Source organism: Tursiops truncatus, chromosome 2 (assembly GCF_011762595.2).
Source record: "Tursiops truncatus isolate mTurTru1 chromosome 2, mTurTru1.mat.Y, whole genome shotgun sequence".
NCBI lineage: Eukaryota > Metazoa > Chordata > Mammalia > Artiodactyla > Delphinidae > Tursiops > Tursiops truncatus.
Window position 1 is genome coordinate 64,040,218 of NC_047035.1, and position 19,168 is coordinate 64,059,385.

The following is a 19,168-nucleotide window of genomic DNA, read 5'->3' on the forward strand; positions in this document are numbered from 1 at the left end:
CCACAGCAGTGAGAGGTCCACGTACCGAAAAAAAAAAAAAAAAAATGATTGGACTGTTTCCAAAAACAACATTAGGAAACTCACGGTCCTCTTGTTATTTTAATAGAGATGTGATAGAGTGGAAAGAAATCAGGAAATAGGTTTTTTTTTTTAACATCTTTATTGGAGTATAATTGCTTTACAATGGTGTGTTAGTTTGTGTTTTACAACAAAATGAATCAATTATATATATACATATGTTCCCATATCTCTTCCTGCTTGCGTCTCCCTCCCTCCCACCCTCCCTATCCCACCCCTCTAGGTGGTTACAAAGCACCGAGCTGATCTCCCTGTGCTATGCGGCTGCTTCCCACTAGCTATCTGCCTTACGTTTGGTAGTGTATATATGTCCATGCCTCTCTCTCGCTTTGTCACAGCTTACCTTTCCCCCTCCCCATATCCTCAAGTCCATTCTCTAGTAGGTCTGTGTCTTTATTCCTGTTTTACTCCTAGGTTCTTAATGACATTTTTTTTTTCTTAAATTCCAAGGAAATAGGTTTTAATTCAGGCTCAGCAACGCTAATCTTTGGCAGGTCTGTTCCTTTGAGTCCCAGTTTTCCACTTATAAAATGAAAAGGTTGAAGGAGAGCAGTGATTCCCCACAGAGGTCAGGGCTCAACAGAGCTTGACGGGGACCTCTGCATACTCCCTCAGAGAATGATACACCTCCAGAAGGGAAAACATATCCTTTCCACCTCCTTGTATTTTGCACTTTCTAAAAGCTGCACATAAGGTGAACTGGAACCAGTAATGGTGTGGTGTTGGTAAGAATTAGATGGAGGTAAAAAAATGATAAAGAATTTGCTTTTAGGAAATTTCCAATGTCTTAATAGCATACTTGATAATTTTTATGATATCAGTTGGAAGCAATATATATACTTTTAAACATTTCAACATGTTGCCAGATAATAACGTTACAGAATAACACTATTAGTCTTTATTTATTTTATTTTTTTTGCGGTACGCGGGCCTCTCACTGTTGTGGCCTCTCCTGTTGCGGAGCACAGGCTCCGGACGTGCAGGCTCAGTGGCCATGGCTCACGGGCCCAGCCGCTCCACGGCATGTGGGATCTTCCCGGACCGGGGCACGAACCCGTGTCCCCTGCATTGGCAGGCGGACTCTCAACTACTGCGCCACCAGGGAAGCCCTAGTCTGTTTATTTTAACCTTGTGTTTGCCTTATTGTAACTTTGCAAGATGTCTTTCTGTCTTACTATCATTGCAAACCCTACTTTCTTCCTAGATTGCTCCACCACCCTCATTGTACCCTTATTTCCACTTCAGTAGGAGTATCTCAGTGGTCTTAAATGTAAAGATCACCTGGAGCAGATATTAAAAAGGCACATTGTTGGAGGCCCTACTCAGAATGTGACTAAATAATAAACATGAGGCAGGAAATCACAATGTCCAAAGATACAGTTTGTAACAGTAACAACATAAAGGGGAAGGACAGAACTGTATAGAATCAGTTTTGTATACTACTAAAACTGAGTTCAAGCTAGTTTCTTAGAAATGTAAGATGACAGTTGTAATCCAAAGGGTAACCATGAAGATGTTGCAACAAGAAGAAAATATAAAGTGATCCATGAATAGACTATAATACATTTAAGTATTACAAAGTATAAAACTATGTACAATTATTCTTTATGTCCCTTTAACTTAAAAAAAAATCCTTGAAATATTACTTAAAGGAGATTGGTGGTCAACACTGTTTTGACTTCAAGCAGAGAGGGCTGCAACAATTTTTCTGCCTCTTTTTTTTTTTGTCTGTGCCCCTTGGCATGCAGAATCTCAGTTCTTCAACTAGGGATCAAATGCATGCCCCCTGCAGTGGAAGCATGGAGTCTTTTTTTTTTTTTAATTAATTATTTTTGGCTGTGTTGGGTCCTTGTTGCTGCATGCAGCCTTTCTCTAGTTGCAGTGAGCGGGGGTTACTCTTCATTGCAGTGTACGGGCTTCTCATTGCAGTGGCTTCTCTTGTTGCAGAGCATGGGCTCTAGGCACGCGGGCTTCAGTAGGCATGAGGGTTCAGTAGTTGTAGCTCGTGGGCTTAGTAGTTGTGGCTCGCGCGGGCTCTAGAGCGCAGGCTCAGTAATTGTGGCACACAGGCTTAGTTGCTCCACGGCATCTGGGATCTTCCCAGACCAGGGATCGAACCCGTGTCCCCTGCATTGGCAGGTGGATTCTTAACCACTGCGCCACCAGGGAAGTCCCAGAAGCACAGTCTTAACCACTGGACTGCCAGGGAAGTCCCTACCTCAGTTTTAATGCATACCTTTGAGTATTTTTTTCTTTTGTTTTCTTAGGATGCTGTTATTTACAATTTGATTACATTCAGATTATTCAACAATCATAGTGCTTTTCACCATAACCTTCTCACATTTTGTAATTTTAATTGTTTTCCTCTAATCTGTGTGTTAAACAGCTACACATGAACCTTAAAGGACCACTTGTAGCCTTAATCTGCCCCAATTCCTTTCTTAAGTGAAGCATAAATTATTTAATATTTAAATGAGGCTTAAATAAACATATGGGCCTAGCTTGGCTCACTGTATTAGTTTTTATTGCTGTGGAACAGATGACCACAAACCTAGTGGCATAAAGTGACATATATTTGTCATCCCATAGTTTTTGTGAGTCAGGAGTCTGGGCATGGCTTAGCAGTGTCATCTACTGAGGGTCCGAGAAGGTTGTAATCAAGTTGTTGGCTAGGTTGGAGTCTTATCTGGAGACTTGACTGGGGAAGATTCCACTAGCTACTCCACTTCCAAGCTACTGCAAGTTGTTGCAATGTTGTAGGACTGAAGTTGCTGTTTTCTTGCTGGATGTAAGCCAGGGGCTGCTCTCTAGAGGTGGCCTCCTGCCTCTAGATGTGGAAATACAGCATTAGATACACTACTTGTTAAATCTGTCACTTACGTTTTAAAGGGTCCAGGATGTATTTAGGCTTATATGTTTTGCATTTCCATGTATATCATACACGACCTGTTTGTGCTTGCTTCTTTTTTTTTTTTTTTTTTGACTGCACCTCACAGCATGCAGGATCTTAGTTCCCCAGCCAGGGATGGAACCTGTGCCCCCTGCAGCGGAAGCACAGTTTCTTAACCACTGGACTGCCAGGGAAGTCCCTGTGTTTGCTTCTTTTCTGAGCTCCTCATCCTCCTAGCCCCTGGAAGTTTTGCCCTCACAACCCCCCAGCCCTCCCTTGCAGGAATCACTGCCCCCGCCTCTCTGAACTATGATTAGTGATTTGGAGCTGAAGGAGACAGGCAGTTAGGGAATGGAGGGAGAAAAGGGAGACCCTACCCCGTGTCATCAAATATTAAGATGCACCCATATCCAATGTTGAAAATTTTTCTCAAAAATTTTTTGAATGGATTATTCTTGTTTTTGAAATTATTTGAGTGTTGACTCACGATTTGATGTGAGTTTTAAGCAATCATTGTGCATATGTGAGAATTCCTGAGAAATGCAAAAAGCTAAAGTCCTCATTATTTTCAAATGTAGGGAAATTTGTATGTTTTAAAATGAAAAATTAATGAAGTTTATATATAAATTTAATGAAGCATCTCTTAATTTTGTAGTTTTGTTTTCTTATTTAGAACTAGTACCTGCCCTTTTCATGCCCAGATCTCAGACATTTTCTTGTACATTTCCTTTTCTGGAAAAGCTTGTGGGCCCTGGGCACTCTGCCTGCAGTGCCAAATGGATAAATTGGATTTGTTTGAGTCTTCCTATGGATCAGAAAGGGGACAAAAAGTTGGCAGTAGTTTATCAACATCCCATATTCAGATAATTAAGCAATTTCAATAATTCTTAATAGCATGACAGATTTTACTATCTCTTAATAGATGTTGGCTTATGAGACCTAGGGAAGCACAGGAAAGTTTCTTTGGCATGAAAGCAACTCTAGGCAGAGTACTTTTTATTTAGATTGATGTATTGCTAGGACTGCCATAACAAAATACCACAGACTCAGTGGCTTAAACAACAGAAATTTATTTTCTGCCAGTTCTGGAGGCTGAGAGCCCAAGATCAAGGTCAGCAGGTTTGGTTTCTTTTGAGTCTTCTTTCCTTGGCTAGCAGAAGGCTGCCTTCTTGCTGTGTCTTCACATGATCTTTCTCTGTGTATATGCATGTCTGTCCTCATCTCCTCTTAATAAGGATAGCAGTCATAGTGGATTAGGGCCTACCTATATGACCTCATTTGACCTTAATTACCTCATTGCAGATTCTGTCTCCAAGCACAGTCACATTATGATGCACTGGGGGTTAGGATTTCAACATATGAATTATGAGAGGATACAATTAAGCCCATAACAATTGTCATCCTTTATTTTATGCAATAGCAAAGTTGATGATAAAGCACATTTCAATTAAGGTGAATCTTATTTCCTACCATCTTCCAATGGGAATATACTGCCCTCCCACCCCTCAAAGAAACATATCAATAGGAGAGTAAGACCTTAAGCTAGAAAGTGGGAACAATTTTGAATTCCTCAGTACCCTCCAGATCCTCTCCCCAAATCTTTTTTTTTTCTTCTTCCAGTTTTACCAAGTCTTTTCTTTATGTTGTCTTTCTTTAGTCCTTCCTCAGGTGATGAGCATACCTTCCAGATACAGAGTTGCTCCATTCCATGTGGTAGATTCTATACCTTGGCTCCCTTTTCCCCTGTTGTCTGAGATCTCAATGAACTTTTTTAAAAATAATTTTATTTATTTATTTTTGGCTGCGTTGTTCTGTTGCGGTGCGTGGGCTTCTCATTGCGGTGGCTTCTCTTATTGCGGAGCACAGGCTCTAGGCACGTGGGCTTCAGTAGTTGCGGCTCGTGGGCTCAGTAGTTGTGGCTCACGGGCTCTAGAGCGCAGGCTCAGTAGTTGTGGTGCATGGGCTTAGTTGCTCTGTGGCATGTGGGGTCTTCCCAGACCAGGGCTCGAACCAATGTCCCCTGCATTGGCAGGCAGATTCGTAACCACTGTGCCACCAGGGAAGCCCCCTCAATGAACTTTAAAAAAAAAAATTAATTTTATTGAAGTATAGTTGTTTTACAATGTATTAATTTCTGCTCTATAGCAAAGTGATTCAGTTATGCTTATATAGATATACATTCTTTTTCACATTCTTTTCCATTATGGTTTATTACGGGATATCGAATATAGTTCCCTGAGCTATGCAGTAGGACCTTGTTGTTTATCCATTCTCTATATAATAGTTGCATCTGCTCACCCCAACCTCCCAATCCATCCCTCCCCCCGCCCCCGGCAAACACAAGGCTGTTGTCTATGTCTGTGAGTCTGTCTCGTAGATAAGTTCTCAATGAACTCTTCTTCATCCACCTCACCCATCCCCCTCTTTTTTTTTTTTTTTTTTTTTTGCGGTACGCAGGCCTCTCACTGTTGTGGCCTCTCCCCTTGCGGGGCACAGGCTCCAGACGCGCAGGCTCAGCGGCCATGGCTCATGGGCCCAGCCGCTCCGCGGCATATGGGATCTTCCCGGACCGGGGCACGAACCCGTGTCCCCTGCACCGGCAGGCGAACTCTCAACCACTGCGCCACCAGGGAAGCCCCATGACTCTTTTTGAATTATGGTTTTCTCAGGGTATATGCCCAGTAGTGGGATTGCTGGGTCATACGGTAGTTCTATTTTTAGTTTTTTATGGAACCTCCATTCTGTTTTCCGTAGTGGCTGTGTCAATTTACATTCCCACCACAGTGTGTGGTCTTTTGAGAATAGTTTTTTTTTTTTTCCACTCAGTATAATGCCCTGAGATCCATCCAAATTTTTGCATGTGTCAATAGGTCATTCCTTGTTTATTGCTGAGTAGTATTACATTTTCTCTATGTAATACAGTTTGTTTAGCCATTCAGCTATTGAAGGAGCAATTGCTTTTTAATAAAAAGGCAAATGCCCACTTTAATCATAATTCTGGATTGCTTTTTTTTGTGTTAACACCTATGTTTTTACAAAGCACAATAAACTAGGCTAGGTATTTTTAATTTTTAATGGATAACAAGGTTTGAGACATATATAAATGATGTCTATATATGATATAAATTATAGTTATAACTAGCAGATGATTAATATTCACACCTTTACATAAAATACTTGTAACTCTATTTATTCATGATAAATTTAGATCTACCTAAAAAAGATATTACCTGGGGCTTCCCTGGTGGCGCAGTGGTTGAGAGTCCACCTGCCGATGCAGGGGACATGGGTTCGTGCCCCGGTCCGGGAAGATCCCACATGCCGCGGAGCGGCTGGGCCCGTGAGCCATGGCCGCTGGGCCTGCGCCTCCGGAGCCTGTGCTGCACAACGGGAGAGGCCACAACAGTGAGAGGCCCGTGTACCACAAAAAAAAAAAAAAAAAAAAAAAAAAAAAGATATTACCTGGCATTATAGTAGGGCTAACTAAGTACCTGAGAAGCACTTGCTATATTATTATTATTATTTTTTTTTTTTTTGCGGTACGCGGGCCTCTCACTGTGGGCCTCTCCCGTTGTTCTCCCGTTGTGGAGCACAGGCTCCGGACGCGCAGATCTAGCGGCCATGGCTCACGGGCCTAACCGCTCTGCGGCAGGGCACGAGCCCGTGTCCCCTGCATCGGCAGGCAGACTCTCAACCACTGCGCCACCAGGGAAGCCCTGCTATATTATTGATTTAATACAAAGTGATTGTTTAAACAGACAGACACATACACAGATAGGCATTCACATAGCTTTCCTCCACGCCTTAAATAGAAGTGCTGATCTCTCAATTTCACTGTATTTCTGTTTCAGCAGATGTTGTGTTCTATAGGAATATGCTTGGAATTTTAAAACATTGTACCAGTTATCAAGACTTAATACAAACATTCACAAGTAGTCTGCTGCTCTTGCCACTACTTCCTGATGCTGCTGGTGGAATCTTTTGACCTCTTGCTTTTAGCTGCGGGGCTGAATATTTGTGATGGTTTCCTTATAGGCTCTAAAGTGAGAGAAACACTTTTTGGTGTGAGTTGATTATTTTAGCTGCTACAGCAGCCCCATCTACTGGTATCCTCAAAGTATTACATTTTAATTTAGGTGGGTTCTTTTTTTTTTTTTTTTTGCGGTACGCGCGGGCCTCTCCCGTTGCAGAGCACAGGCACCGGACGCGCAGGCTCGGCGGCCATGGCTCACTGGCCCAGCCACTCCGCGGCCTGTGGGATCTTTTAGGACCGGGGCACGAACCCGCGTCCCCTTCATCGGCAGGCGGACTCCCAACAACTGAGCCACCAGGGAAGCCCTAGGTGGATTCTTTTTTACTGGGGCTTTTCCTTCACTTAAAACAAACTTTCCTTCATTTCTACTTATAGTGAGTTCTTCATTTTCCTCACTCTCACTGAAGTCGGATCACTGATACTGGGTCTGGTGCTTCCTCTCAAAAGAATGTTCCTCTGTTTTACTCAAGCATTAACCATCATGCAAATCATCTTCCGTAATTTCATCCAAATTCAAATAATCACTAATTGTGCTACAATTAGAGAATTGGGAAAGCTTATTCATTGTTTTTGTTTTAGTACTGCACATTTTTCAATTCCTTTACCCTGAAACCCCTGCACACCAGTGGAGTCTGTTGATGGTTACTTCACTGGTAGTACAGATGTAACTTCTAAATCTCTCTGGTAGAGCTTGTTGTTTAAGGATGGAGTTTTCACTTGAAGTGGAGCATCTTCAGATTTAAAATTTTGAACTTAGTTTTTGTTTCTAACTCCAGATTATGTTTGGATTTTTTAAGGTACAATTAAACAATATCATTATCATGGTCTCTGTTAGAGTGCCCAAACTTTAGTAAGTGTCTGGCCTAGGTTGCTTTTTCTGGTGCTCCTTGCCAGTGGAGTAAGATAAGAAAAATAAATTAGGGAATTCCCTGGTGGTCCAGTGGTTAGGACTCGGCACTTTCACTGTTGGGGCCTGGGTTCCATCCCTGGTTGGGGAACTAAGATCCCATAAGCCACAAGGCTCGGTCAAAAAAAAAAAAAAAAAAAGTATAAGGATTGGAAAGGAAAAAAGAAATGTCATTATTCATAGATGATAGAGTTCTCTACCTAAAAAAGCCCAGACAGGTTTTCAGGAATATGGGAATTTAGCAAGATGACTGAATATAAGATTGATATATAAAAAAATAGGTTGTTTTTAAATGGGTGAGTTGTACAGTATGTAGATTACATCTCTCTACATCTGCTATATTTAAAAAAATCTGGTATTTTCCTTTAGATGGGAAGTGGCGCCATCCCTGCTGTCAGTACAAGCCTGGGAACTGCAGATGCTCAGTCGCACTGTCCCCACTCACCAAAACTCACCAACCCTAACTGATTTAAAAAAATACAAGAGCTGTGTTGAGATATAATTCACACAGTATACAATTTTCCCATTTAAAGCCAATTAATTTTTATTATTTATTTATTTATTTGGCGGTGCCTTGTCTTAGTTGCGGCACTCGGATCTTCGCTGTGGTATGCAGGATCTTTAGTTGCAGCATGTGGGTCTCTTAGTTGTGGCATGTGAACTCTTAGTTGCGGACTTCTTAGTTGCAGCGTGCATGTGGGATCTAGTTCCCTGACAAGGGATCGAACCTGGGCCTCCTGCATTGGGGGTGCAGAGTCTTACCCACTGGACCACTAGGGAAGTCCCCCTGACTGCTATCCTTTGAAAAGCCTACTTACAAGTTTGGCCCTGGCTGGCATCTGGAAACTAAGAATCTGGGGAGGGTTTCAACCACCCTAACTGATAGAAATAACTCACTGTGCCTAAACTGTTTGTATAAACAATGTGGTTTATGCTAAACACCGGCTTTCCTCCTGGGAGTCTGGAATTTTGGTACTGCTAGACCAAGGGTGCCTACGTGACCAGGCCCAAATAAAAACCTTGGGAGCAGGGTCTCTAATGAGCTTCTCTGGTAGAGAACACGTGTTGTCACAACTGGGGGAATTAAGTGTGTCCTGGTGACTCCACTGGGAGAGGACTCTTGGCGGCTTGTGTCTGGTTTTCTGTGGACTTTGCCCATTTGCCTTTTTCCTTTGCTGATTTTGCTTTGTACCCTTTCACTGTCATAAATCATAGCCATGAATGTGACTACACGCTGAGTCCTGTGAGTCCTCCTAATGAATCATTGAAACTGGGGGTGGTCTTGGGAACCTCTCCCCTGACCAAATTATAGGTTTGTTTTTTTTTAATAGACTGAATTTTTTAAAAGCAGTTTTAGGTTCAAATTATAGTTTTTATATGTCGCTGGAGTTGTTTTGCATATTTTAATGTTTTTATAGCTTTATTAAAGTATAAACATATACAATAAAATGCATATTAAAATGTACAGTTTTATTACTTTTGACATATGTATATACCCATGGAACCATCACCACAGTCAAGATATTGAGCATATCTATCACCCTGATAGTTATCTCACGCCCCTTGGTAATCCATCTCTTCCTCTGTACCCCCTCACCCCAGATAACCACTGATCTATCACTATAATTTGCATTTTCCGTAATTTTATATAAATAGAATCATGCAGTATATACTCTTTGTATGACCTCCGTCACTCAAGACTACTTATTTGGAGATTCATCCATGTTGTTGCAGATTATAGATAGTCGTTCCTTTTTATTGCTGAGTAGTATTCTATTGTATGAACTTCATATGGATTATACTACAATTTATTTATCGCCTGTTGATAGACATTTGGGATGTTTCCAATTATTGGCCATTACAAATAACACCGCTATAAATGTTCATATACATGTCTTTGTAGGGGCACATGCCTTCGTTTCTCTTTGGTAAACATTTTGGAGTAGGATGGTTAGGTTGCATGTTGGTATATGTATCACTTTTTGAGAAACTTCCAAACTATTTTCAAAAGTGATGGCAACCCTTTGCATTCCTACCAGCAGTGTATTAGAGTTCCAGCTGGTGCACATCAACATTTGGTATAGTCTGTCTTTTTATTTTTTAAGTCTGTCTTTTTTTTGGCTGCAGCTCATGGCTTGTGGGATCTTAGTTCCCCCACTAGGACCAGGGATTGAAACTGGGGCCTAGCAGGCAGTGAAAGTGCCATATCCTAACCACTGGGTCACCAGGGAAGTCCCTAGTCTGTCTTTTAAATTGTAGCCATTCAACTGGGTGTGTAGAGATTTCTCATTATGGTTTCAATTTGCATTTCCCTATTAACTAATTGATGTTGATCACCTTTTCTTATGCTTACTTGCCATCTTTGGTGAACTGTCTATTTTAAAATTGGGTCTACTTTGTTGGGTATGTATTTTGCCAATATTTTGTCTCAGTCTGTGGCTTGCCTTTTCATTTTAGTTAACAGAGCAAAAGTTTTACATTTTGATGAGGCCCAACTTATCAATGTTTTCTTTTTGTGTCATATTTAAGAAATCTTTGCAAAACCCAAGGTCACTAAGATTTTCTCCTATTTTCCTCTACAAGTTTTCTTTTTTTTTTTGGCTGCGCTGGGTCTTCGTTGTGGGCTTCTCTCTAGTTGTGCCGTGTGGGCTTCTCTAGTTGTGGTGTATGGGCTCTAGAGTGCACGAACTCAGTAGTTGTGGCTCCAGGTGTGGGTTTAGTTGCCCCACGGCATGTGGGATCTTAGTTCCCTGACCAGGGATCTAGCGGCGTCCCCTGCATTGGAAGGCGGATTCTAACCACTGGACCGCCAGGGAAGTCCCTTCATGTACAAGTTTTATACTTTAGGGACTTCCCTGGTGGTGCAGTGATTAAGACTCCGCTCCTCTACTGCGGGGGGCACAGGTTCGATACCTGGTTGGGAAACTAAGGTCCCACGTGCCGTGCAGCACGGCCAAAAATAATAAAAGTATAAGTTTTACACTTTAAGTTCCTACATTCATGTCTGTGATCATCTTAAGTCAGTTTTTGTATGTGATGTGGGATAAAGGTTGAGTGTTTTTTTGTTTTGTATATAGCTACCCAATAGTGTTCCTGCACCATTTGTTGAAAAGATTATCCTTCCCATTGAATTGCCTTGGGACCTTTGTTGAAAATGAAATGATCATATATGTGTAGGTCTGTTTCTTGACTCTATTCTGTTTCATTGAAATATAGGTCTATATTTATGCTAATACCACATTGTCTTAATTACTATAGCTTTATAATAAGCTTTGAAATCAGGTAGTATAATCCCTCTAGTTTTGGTATTTTTAAAGTTGTTTCGGCTATCCTAGGCCCTTTGTATTTCTATATAAATTTTAGAATCAGATTGTCAATTTTAATTTTTCTACCTATGTTCTCAAGTGATGTTGTCCAGTACTTGTCCTTTCTTAGCTGTTCTTATCTGTTTCTAGGATCAAGGTTATATCCTGTCATAGAACAAGGTGGGGAGAGCTCTATTTTTCTGTGCTCTGAAAGACTTTGTATAAGATTGTGATGATTTGTTCTTTCAAAATTTGGTTTAACTCACCTGTAGACATGCAAACCTTCAGGTCCCACTCCAGGCCATGGTGGGGTGGGACCCAGCCATCTTTTTTTTTCCTAAATAATTAATTAATTTATTTTTGGCTGCATTGGGTCTTTGTTGCTGTGCGTGGTCTTTCTCTAGTTGCGGCGAGCAGGGGCTACTCTTTGTTGTGGTGTGCGGGCTTCTCATTGCAGTGGCCTGTCCTGTTGCAGAGCATGGGCTCCAGGCATGCAGACTTCAGTAGTTGTGGCATGCGGGCTCAGTAGTTATGGCTTGAGGGCATACTTGCTCCACAGCACATGGGATCCTCCCTGACCAGGGATCAAACCCGGATCCCCTGCACTGGCAGCTGGACTCCCAACCAATGTGCTACCAGGGAAGCCCCCAGCCATCTTTTTAACAAACCTTCCAGGTGATTCTGATGTGCTCTGAAGTTTGAGAACCACTATGAAGGATTGGTTATTTATTTTTTTATTTAAGTCTTTAAGCCATTTTGAGTTTATTTTTGTGTATGGTGTGAGGCTGTGTAATAACTTCTCTTTTAAAAAAATTTATTTATTTGGTTGCACCAGGTCTTACTTGCAGCATGTGGGCTCCTTAGTTGCGGCCAGTGGGCTCCTTACTGTGGCATGCGAACTCTTAGTTGTGGCTTGCATGTGGGATCTAGTTCCCTGACCAGGGATTGAACCCGGGTCCCCTGCATTGGGAAAGTGGACTCCTCTCCACTGTGCTACCAGGGAAGTCCCTGTTTTTTCTTAAGACAAGGAAAAAACAAGCCAGAGAACATTTGAACATTTATCCTAATAGGTACTTGCTACTATCTTTCCCCTGCTTTTGGTCCCTGTTTTTGGTCAGGTCGGGTGTGTTGCTGTTACTTCTAGGACAGGAACAACCCCAGCCCAAACACACTCATGGTGTGGAATTTTGGCTTTGGGCTTATCAGTGCCAGCCGTGGCCTGGTTGTGTTTTTATCTTGATCCTGTTTCTCAGCCAGGGCTGAGGGCTAGCTGTATCACAAGGCTGTGGGAGTGGTTTCGGAATTTGAGAATCTGTAGTGTTGCTTCACCTACAGTGGGATTGTGAAGGTCACTGGCAAATACTTACAGACGATTCATCTGTACAAGGGATAGAAATACCTTGAGCTAAGGCCAGGGTTGGTGTTGGGGGCTGGGGGGGGGCAGATTGTAAGGATCACAGATCCAAGGACTGGGGAGGACATTTTAAAGGCCTGAGCTGGGGTGCTTGGGGTCTAAGATCAGGTTCGTTCACGATCATATCTATCAATCTTTTTTTTTTTACTAGTCCTGCTTTTGGGATTATGCCTAGGACACGTTCTCCCTTTTCTCCCCATTTATACATCTTTTATCTGTTTTTTATTTTTCAAGTATCTCATTGGTCCACTTGGAATTTATTTTGGCTTTAAATTGTATTTAATGTGTAAATTTGGAGGAGACTAACATTTCATATTACAGTGTTTCCCATCTACTACATCTCTTCATTGTTAAAATCTTTCCGTTTTGGGGACTTCTCTGGTGGTCCAGTGGCTAAGACTCCACGCTCCCAATGCAGGGGAACTGGGTTCCATCTAGATCCCACATGCCACAACCAAGAGATCACATGCTGCAACTAAGAGATCACATGCTGCGACTAAAGATCCCGCATGCTGCAACTGAGACTTGGCTCAGCCAGATAAATAAATAAATAAATAAATATTAAAAAAAAATCTTTCGGTTTTTGTAACTTTGTAAAATTTACCACACATTTTCAAAGTTTACTCCTAGGTATTTTTGTTTTCACTATTGCAAATTGTATCTTTTGTCCATTATATTTTCTAACAGGTAATAGTTGGAGGAAAGCCACTGATTGTTGTAAGCAATTGCTGTATTTTATAACTCACTACCATGCTGAACTTGGAGTTCTGATAGTTTTTCAGGTGACTTTCTTGGGTTTTCCTCCTCTCACCTGCAGGTGGTCCTTCTCCATTGCTGTGCAGGATATTGTACTGCCCTGTTCCTCTGTGAACACGCTCTTTGTTGCCTTTTTACTTCTTTTCCTCTAGACCTTTTCATTCTCCAAGTTTCAGTCCCTCAACCATTCAGTGCATAGTTTCTTCCTTAGAATGTTCATCCACTTTTTCAAAAGTTTCAGTCTCAGTGTTAATGATTCCCAAGTCTATTTTGAGCCTTGACTCTAACTCTGAATGTCTAGAAGCACACTGGATTTTCCTAGGACCTTGCAAAATCTGCTTATCTAAAACTGAACAGGGACTTCCCTGGCAGTCCAGTGGTTAAGACTCCAGGCTTCCACTGCAAGGGGCTCAGGTTCGATCCCTGGTTGGGGTACTAAGATCCTGTATGCCACACAGGACATGGCCAAAGAAAAAAAAAAACCCGAAAACCCCAAAACTGAAAAAATTGTCTACTCTAGGATTCCTTTATGCCTGTTGTGGTATCCACTTCCTAGCTGTGTAGGCTTAAAATTGAAAATTTTTCTTTGTTTCCCACTTCCACTTAGTTATCGAGTCTTTTTTGTTTTTTTTCCATCTTCCTTTCAAATGTCCCCTACTTATCTATCATTTTCCTCTAGTCACACTGAGTCCAGGTCATTTCCATCCCTTTTGGACCATTACAACTACCTGCCAACTGGTTTTCTTGCTGCCAGTCTCCCCTTCATTCATTAGTTCATCAACATTAACTGAGCTCCTCTCTGCCTGGGATTGTGTCAGGTGCTAGGAATTTACAGACAGGGGCCTGCTCTCAACAAGTTGAGATGAGTGGCGAAAACAGGTAAACAATCACAATATTGTGTGGTGTCGGCCGTGGCACAAATGTAACACCAGGTGCCACCAGAGTACAGAAAAGGAAGGACTCAGGACAGCTCTGGAGAGGAGGAAATGTTTGAGCTGAGTCTTACACGATTGGTATGAATTGGCCAGGAATTCAGCCCTCTGAGGTTTTAACTCTTTGTTAGATCAAACTCTTCTTTGGGAAAGTTTTTTCTCTGAATGCAAATTTTCCATATATCTTATTTATTTATTTATTTATTTATTTGTAGTAGACTTTAAGACTCTTTAAGTGCAGTTATCACATTTCAATCATTGTAATTCAAGCATGGAATCAAATTTCAAGCTAACAAATGGGTAGATGTACTAAGAAACTAAACCTCAGGTACAAATCCTTTCCTCTGCCACAGCTGTATAGTCATATCCCCAATACTATCTAGATTGTTACTATAGGATTCTGGAAATCAACAAGGCTCTCATAGATTATGATGCTGTCTTAGCCCATCCACAGACCAGTAATGTGACAAAGTCAGGTTTATTAACCCATTACAATGCGGGAGGCTACTCACCAGAGGACCAAACAAAGTATAGAGTTAATACAGGACCTGAGGGACCTCCCTGGTGGTCCAGTGGTTAAGACTCCACGCTCCAAATGCAGGGGGCCGGCGTCCGATCCCTGGTCAGGGAACTAGATTCCGCATATCACAACCAAGACCCCTCGTGCCACAACTAAGACCTGGAGCAGATAAATAAATAAAAAAAATTTTTTTAAATACAAGATTTGAGGGAATGGTGGAGATAAAATTTCAAAGAAGCAGTGACAGGCTGAAAGCAAAGCAGGGCTCATGTGGTCAGTGTCAGGCTTAAACTGTTGAACTGAGCTCAGAGTGATGTTTCCCTGGAAAGTAAAAGTTTAGGTGTGGAATGTTGTGTCCACAACTCCTTTTCTGAAGCTTTACACCTGGGTTGTAAATCAAGGCTGCTGCTCTGTGTCAAAGTGGCTTGGATTCTCAATCAGAAATGGAATGTTTCATTTTTATGGATATAATTTCAAATAGGAAAGTTTCTGATAATCTATGATTTTAGAGAACAAATGCTTTCAGTGAGTTAAGAAAGCAGGAGTCATGCAAAGAAGGGTGTAATTTTGATACTTTACAGCTGTAGTGTGTCACGGGGAGAGAGGCTTTTCTTGTTATTTTGCAGCTGCCTTTAACTGTGTCTGTTATCCTAGCCTGGGTAATGGCAAGGCAGATATAAAATTTTCTCAGTCCTACCAAATTTTGACTTTTTCAGTGCTCACATCACAGTAAGGCAGGACCTGTCGACAAAAGGCAGAGAGGGGTCTGACGAAGACGGGTGCTCCTCTGTGAAGCCTGTGACTAGTAGGCCTCCATGCTCCCGGCCTCAGCTGCTTACCTCTGTAAAAGACTGGTACGTAATCATCTGTTATGAATCTGGGCTGTGGGCTTCTTGAGTACCGGGCCTTTCAAAGATTCCCTTTGTCCTCCCAGTTCTGGCACACAATGTTGAATGGACTCACAGATGAGTCATCAGGGTTGCTCACCCCTCAGTTTTTACTGATCTGCCACTCTTTCAACACATCCAAGGTGGAGGTAGTAAGCACCAGCAGTCACCTAAGCGGTGTGTCCCTAGAGTCCCAAGGACTGTAAAAGTGCTTTTGACTCCTGGTGTTGCTTGATCAGTGAAGGATGGCAGGGGAAGTTATTTGCATATGTGTCAAAATCCGAAGACTTCACACAGAGCCTTAAGTCATGTTCTGAGCTTCCTGCAGAATCCCTGGCCCAGCCTTTACGAACAAGGCCTCTTCTTTAGCTGTGCAGGTGTAGTACTGAAGCTCCCTCCAGGCGTAGGCTGTCATGGGAAAGTGAGATGATCCTTTTCTGGAAGATCCTTAAAAAAAAAAATGCAAACAGGAACGCAACAGTCATGGATTTTTCAACTCACAGAGTTTAAAAGGAGCCGTCTCATATTTAAACGAACTCTTAGCCTCCAACTAACTTCATTGGTGTGTAATCCATCTGTGTTGTCATAGGAGTAGCTCACATGAATCTCTTTAAAGGCGTTCAAGTTAAATCACTTTTTCTTGGGTTTTCAGTTGCCCGGTGCTTGACCGGGATTCCTATGCATGCGCAGAAATGTCAGCTTTTCCAGGGTCTCTAGGTGCTAGGGCCACAGTGATTTCCTTTCTCCTTTTACTGTAGTAAGCTGCTTTCTAAAGTAACTTCAGCTTCTGGTTTAGAATTATTTTATTGAATCAAATATAGCAGTCCCTGCTTATTAACCATCTGTATCCACAATGTAACCATGATATACCAGTTGCCAGATAGTTTTCCACTATATAAAAATATGATAAATAATTCATAGGGAGAATCATTATCAAAATATAGCTTGTGCCTTCGGTAGCTTTTACCTGGAGATCTCAAGAGAACTCTACACAGATGATCCAGACTAGCACAGAAGGTACCTTTTGCCATGTGTCTTGAATAAAAGAATGGTCTTCGGGGTTCCCTGGTGGCGCAGTGGTTGAGAGTCCGCCTGCCGATGTAGGGGACACCGGTTCGTGCCCCGGTCCGGGAGGATCCCACATGCCGCGGAGCGGCTAGGCCCGTAGGCCATGGCCGACTGGGCCTGCGCGACTGGAGCCTGTGCTCCGCAACGGGAGAGGCCACAACAGTGAGAGGCCCGCATATCGCAAAAAAAAAAAAAAAAAAAAAAAAAGAATGGTCTTCATCTTTAGGTAACGCATAAAGCTTTGCTCTTTATCACTGCAAATCTTGGAATTTTTATCAAGTTATTTTTATATAACTTTTTTTTTTTTTTTTTTTTTTGCGGTACGCGGGCCTCTCACTGCTGTGGCCTCTCCCGTTGCAGAGCACAGGCTCCGGACGTGCAGGCTCAGTGGCCATGAATCACGGGCCCAGCCGCTCCGCGGCCTGTGGGATCTTCCTGGACCGGGGCATGAACCCATGTACCCTGCATCAGCAGGTGGACTCTCAACCACTGCGCCACAAGGGAAGCCCTATATAACTGTTTTAAGAATAAAATAGTATTAAAATGCAACAAAATCAGTGTTTCCCTCCCCTAGCCATGTTGCTACTACACAGAGGCATCTCCTTCTAATGTAATTGTTTTTTCTGGTGTTCACCTCTATCTAAATAACATGCTTATACCATGGATTCTTGACTCATCAACCTTAGATCACGGTGTTTACTTTCTCTCTGGTCAGCAAGGACCTAGAGCTCTCTCATATCCTGCCACCTCTCAATATGAATGTAGTACAGCCTTTCTTTTTAAAGTCAATATTAAATGATTACATTATTATGCCTAAACTAAGCAGTGTAGGACGGTTACAGTTCCTTTCTTCTACATTGTATATATGTATATTTTTTCTTTTTGTGGTACGCGGGCCTCTCACTGTTGTGGCCTCTCCCGTTGCGGAGCACAGGCTCCGAACATGCAGGCTCAGTGGCCATGGCTCACGGGCTCAGCCGCTCCGCGGCATGTGGGATCTTCCTGAACCGGGGCACGAACCCGTGTCCCCTGCATCGGCAGGCAGACTCTCAACCACTGCGCCACCAGGGAAGCCCTCTACATTGTATTTTTACTGGAGGTATAATTTGCCTTTACTTCCTGTTTCCTGCAGGGTGGGGAGAAAGGGAAAGTCGCTTGGCTTTCTGGGGTGGTGATGACACCTGGTGCCAAACAGCTTCTTTTTTTTTTTATAAATTTATTTATTTATTTTTGGCTTCGCGGGGTCTTTATTGCTGTGCGTGGGCTTTCTCTAGTTACGGCGAGCGGGGGCTACTCTTCCTGGCGGTCCGCAGGCTTCTCACTGTGGTGGCTTCTCTTGTTGCGGAGCACGAGCTCTAGGCGCACGGCTTCAGTAGTTGTGGCACGTGGGCTTCAGTAGTTGTGGCTCGCAGGCTCTAGAGCACAGGCTCAGTAGTTGCGGCATGTGGGCTCAGTAGTTGTGGCTCGCGGGCTCTAGAGCGCAGGCTCAGTATTTGCGGCATGTGGGCTCAGTAGTTGTGGCTCGCGGGCTCTAGAGCGCGGGCTCGGTATTTGTGGCACACGGGCTTAGTTGCTCCGCGGCATGTGGGATCTTCCTGGACCAGAGATAGAACCCATGTCCCCTGCACTGGCAGGCGGATTCTTAACCACTGCCCCACCAGAGAAGCCCCCCCAACAGCTTCTTAACCAGCCTTTTAACCAATTCTCTTGTCCCCAGCCTCTCCTGTCACTCCCTCAGCCCTCCAGCAGAACCCAAGATCCCCAGTTCCTGACGTGGCCCCAAATTCTCATCTTTGGCTTTTCCTGTGTACAGGATACAAAGAGAAATGACTGAACTGAGGAAATCACCGTATTGGAAATATTTCAAGATTTTAAATACTGAATACAGGACTGATTGCTATATCTTATATTGCTATATCCTAGTTCAGAACCTCATCATCTACTACCTGAACTACATTTCACGAGCTATACCCTGTTTAACCCTAGGGTCTTACTGAGTATTAATAGATGTTCTACAACCACCATCACAACAAAGATGCTTTGGTCAGATGAGTTTGGGATACACTGCGTTGTGCAAAGTTAGGTTTTTACTGCAGGACATCTAAAAGCACCTAATACGCTATTATGCATCATGACTCCCCAGGAAGACTGTCCTCCCCCGCCTTTCTTTTGATCAGAATACCAGTGTTCCTTGGAACATGTTGGGCAACCCTGAACTTGGTCATTTCAATAACTGCCTAAGGGGGTTTTCCCTGTCTCCAGTCTCTTTCATCCTAAACCCGTGACTTACATTGTTGCCACACTTTTCTTTCTAACTCACAAAGCCGATCTTGGCACTTCAGTTCTCAGAAAGCTTCCCCATTTTCATGAAAAATACA

At 42.7% G+C, this 19,168-nt stretch overlaps 1 protein-coding gene across 2 annotated transcripts in view; it reads left to right on the forward strand.

Moving 5' to 3' along the window:
- The window catches only part of EAPP (E2F associated phosphoprotein), a 38,035-nt gene extending 20,055 nt beyond the window's left edge, over nucleotides 1–17,980 (forward strand). For both annotated transcript variants that reach the window (XM_073800560.1, XM_073800561.1), the window contains 2 exons: nucleotides 15,552–15,689; nucleotides 17,725–17,980. In XM_073800560.1, the coding sequence (XP_073656661.1) occupies nucleotides 15,552–15,689; nucleotides 17,725–17,965 (379 nt within the window). In that variant the 3' untranslated portion in view covers nucleotides 17,966–17,980. The remainder of the gene's footprint in view (nucleotides 1–15,551; nucleotides 15,690–17,724) is intronic.
- The last annotated feature ends 1,188 nt before the right edge of the window (nucleotides 17,981–19,168 follow it).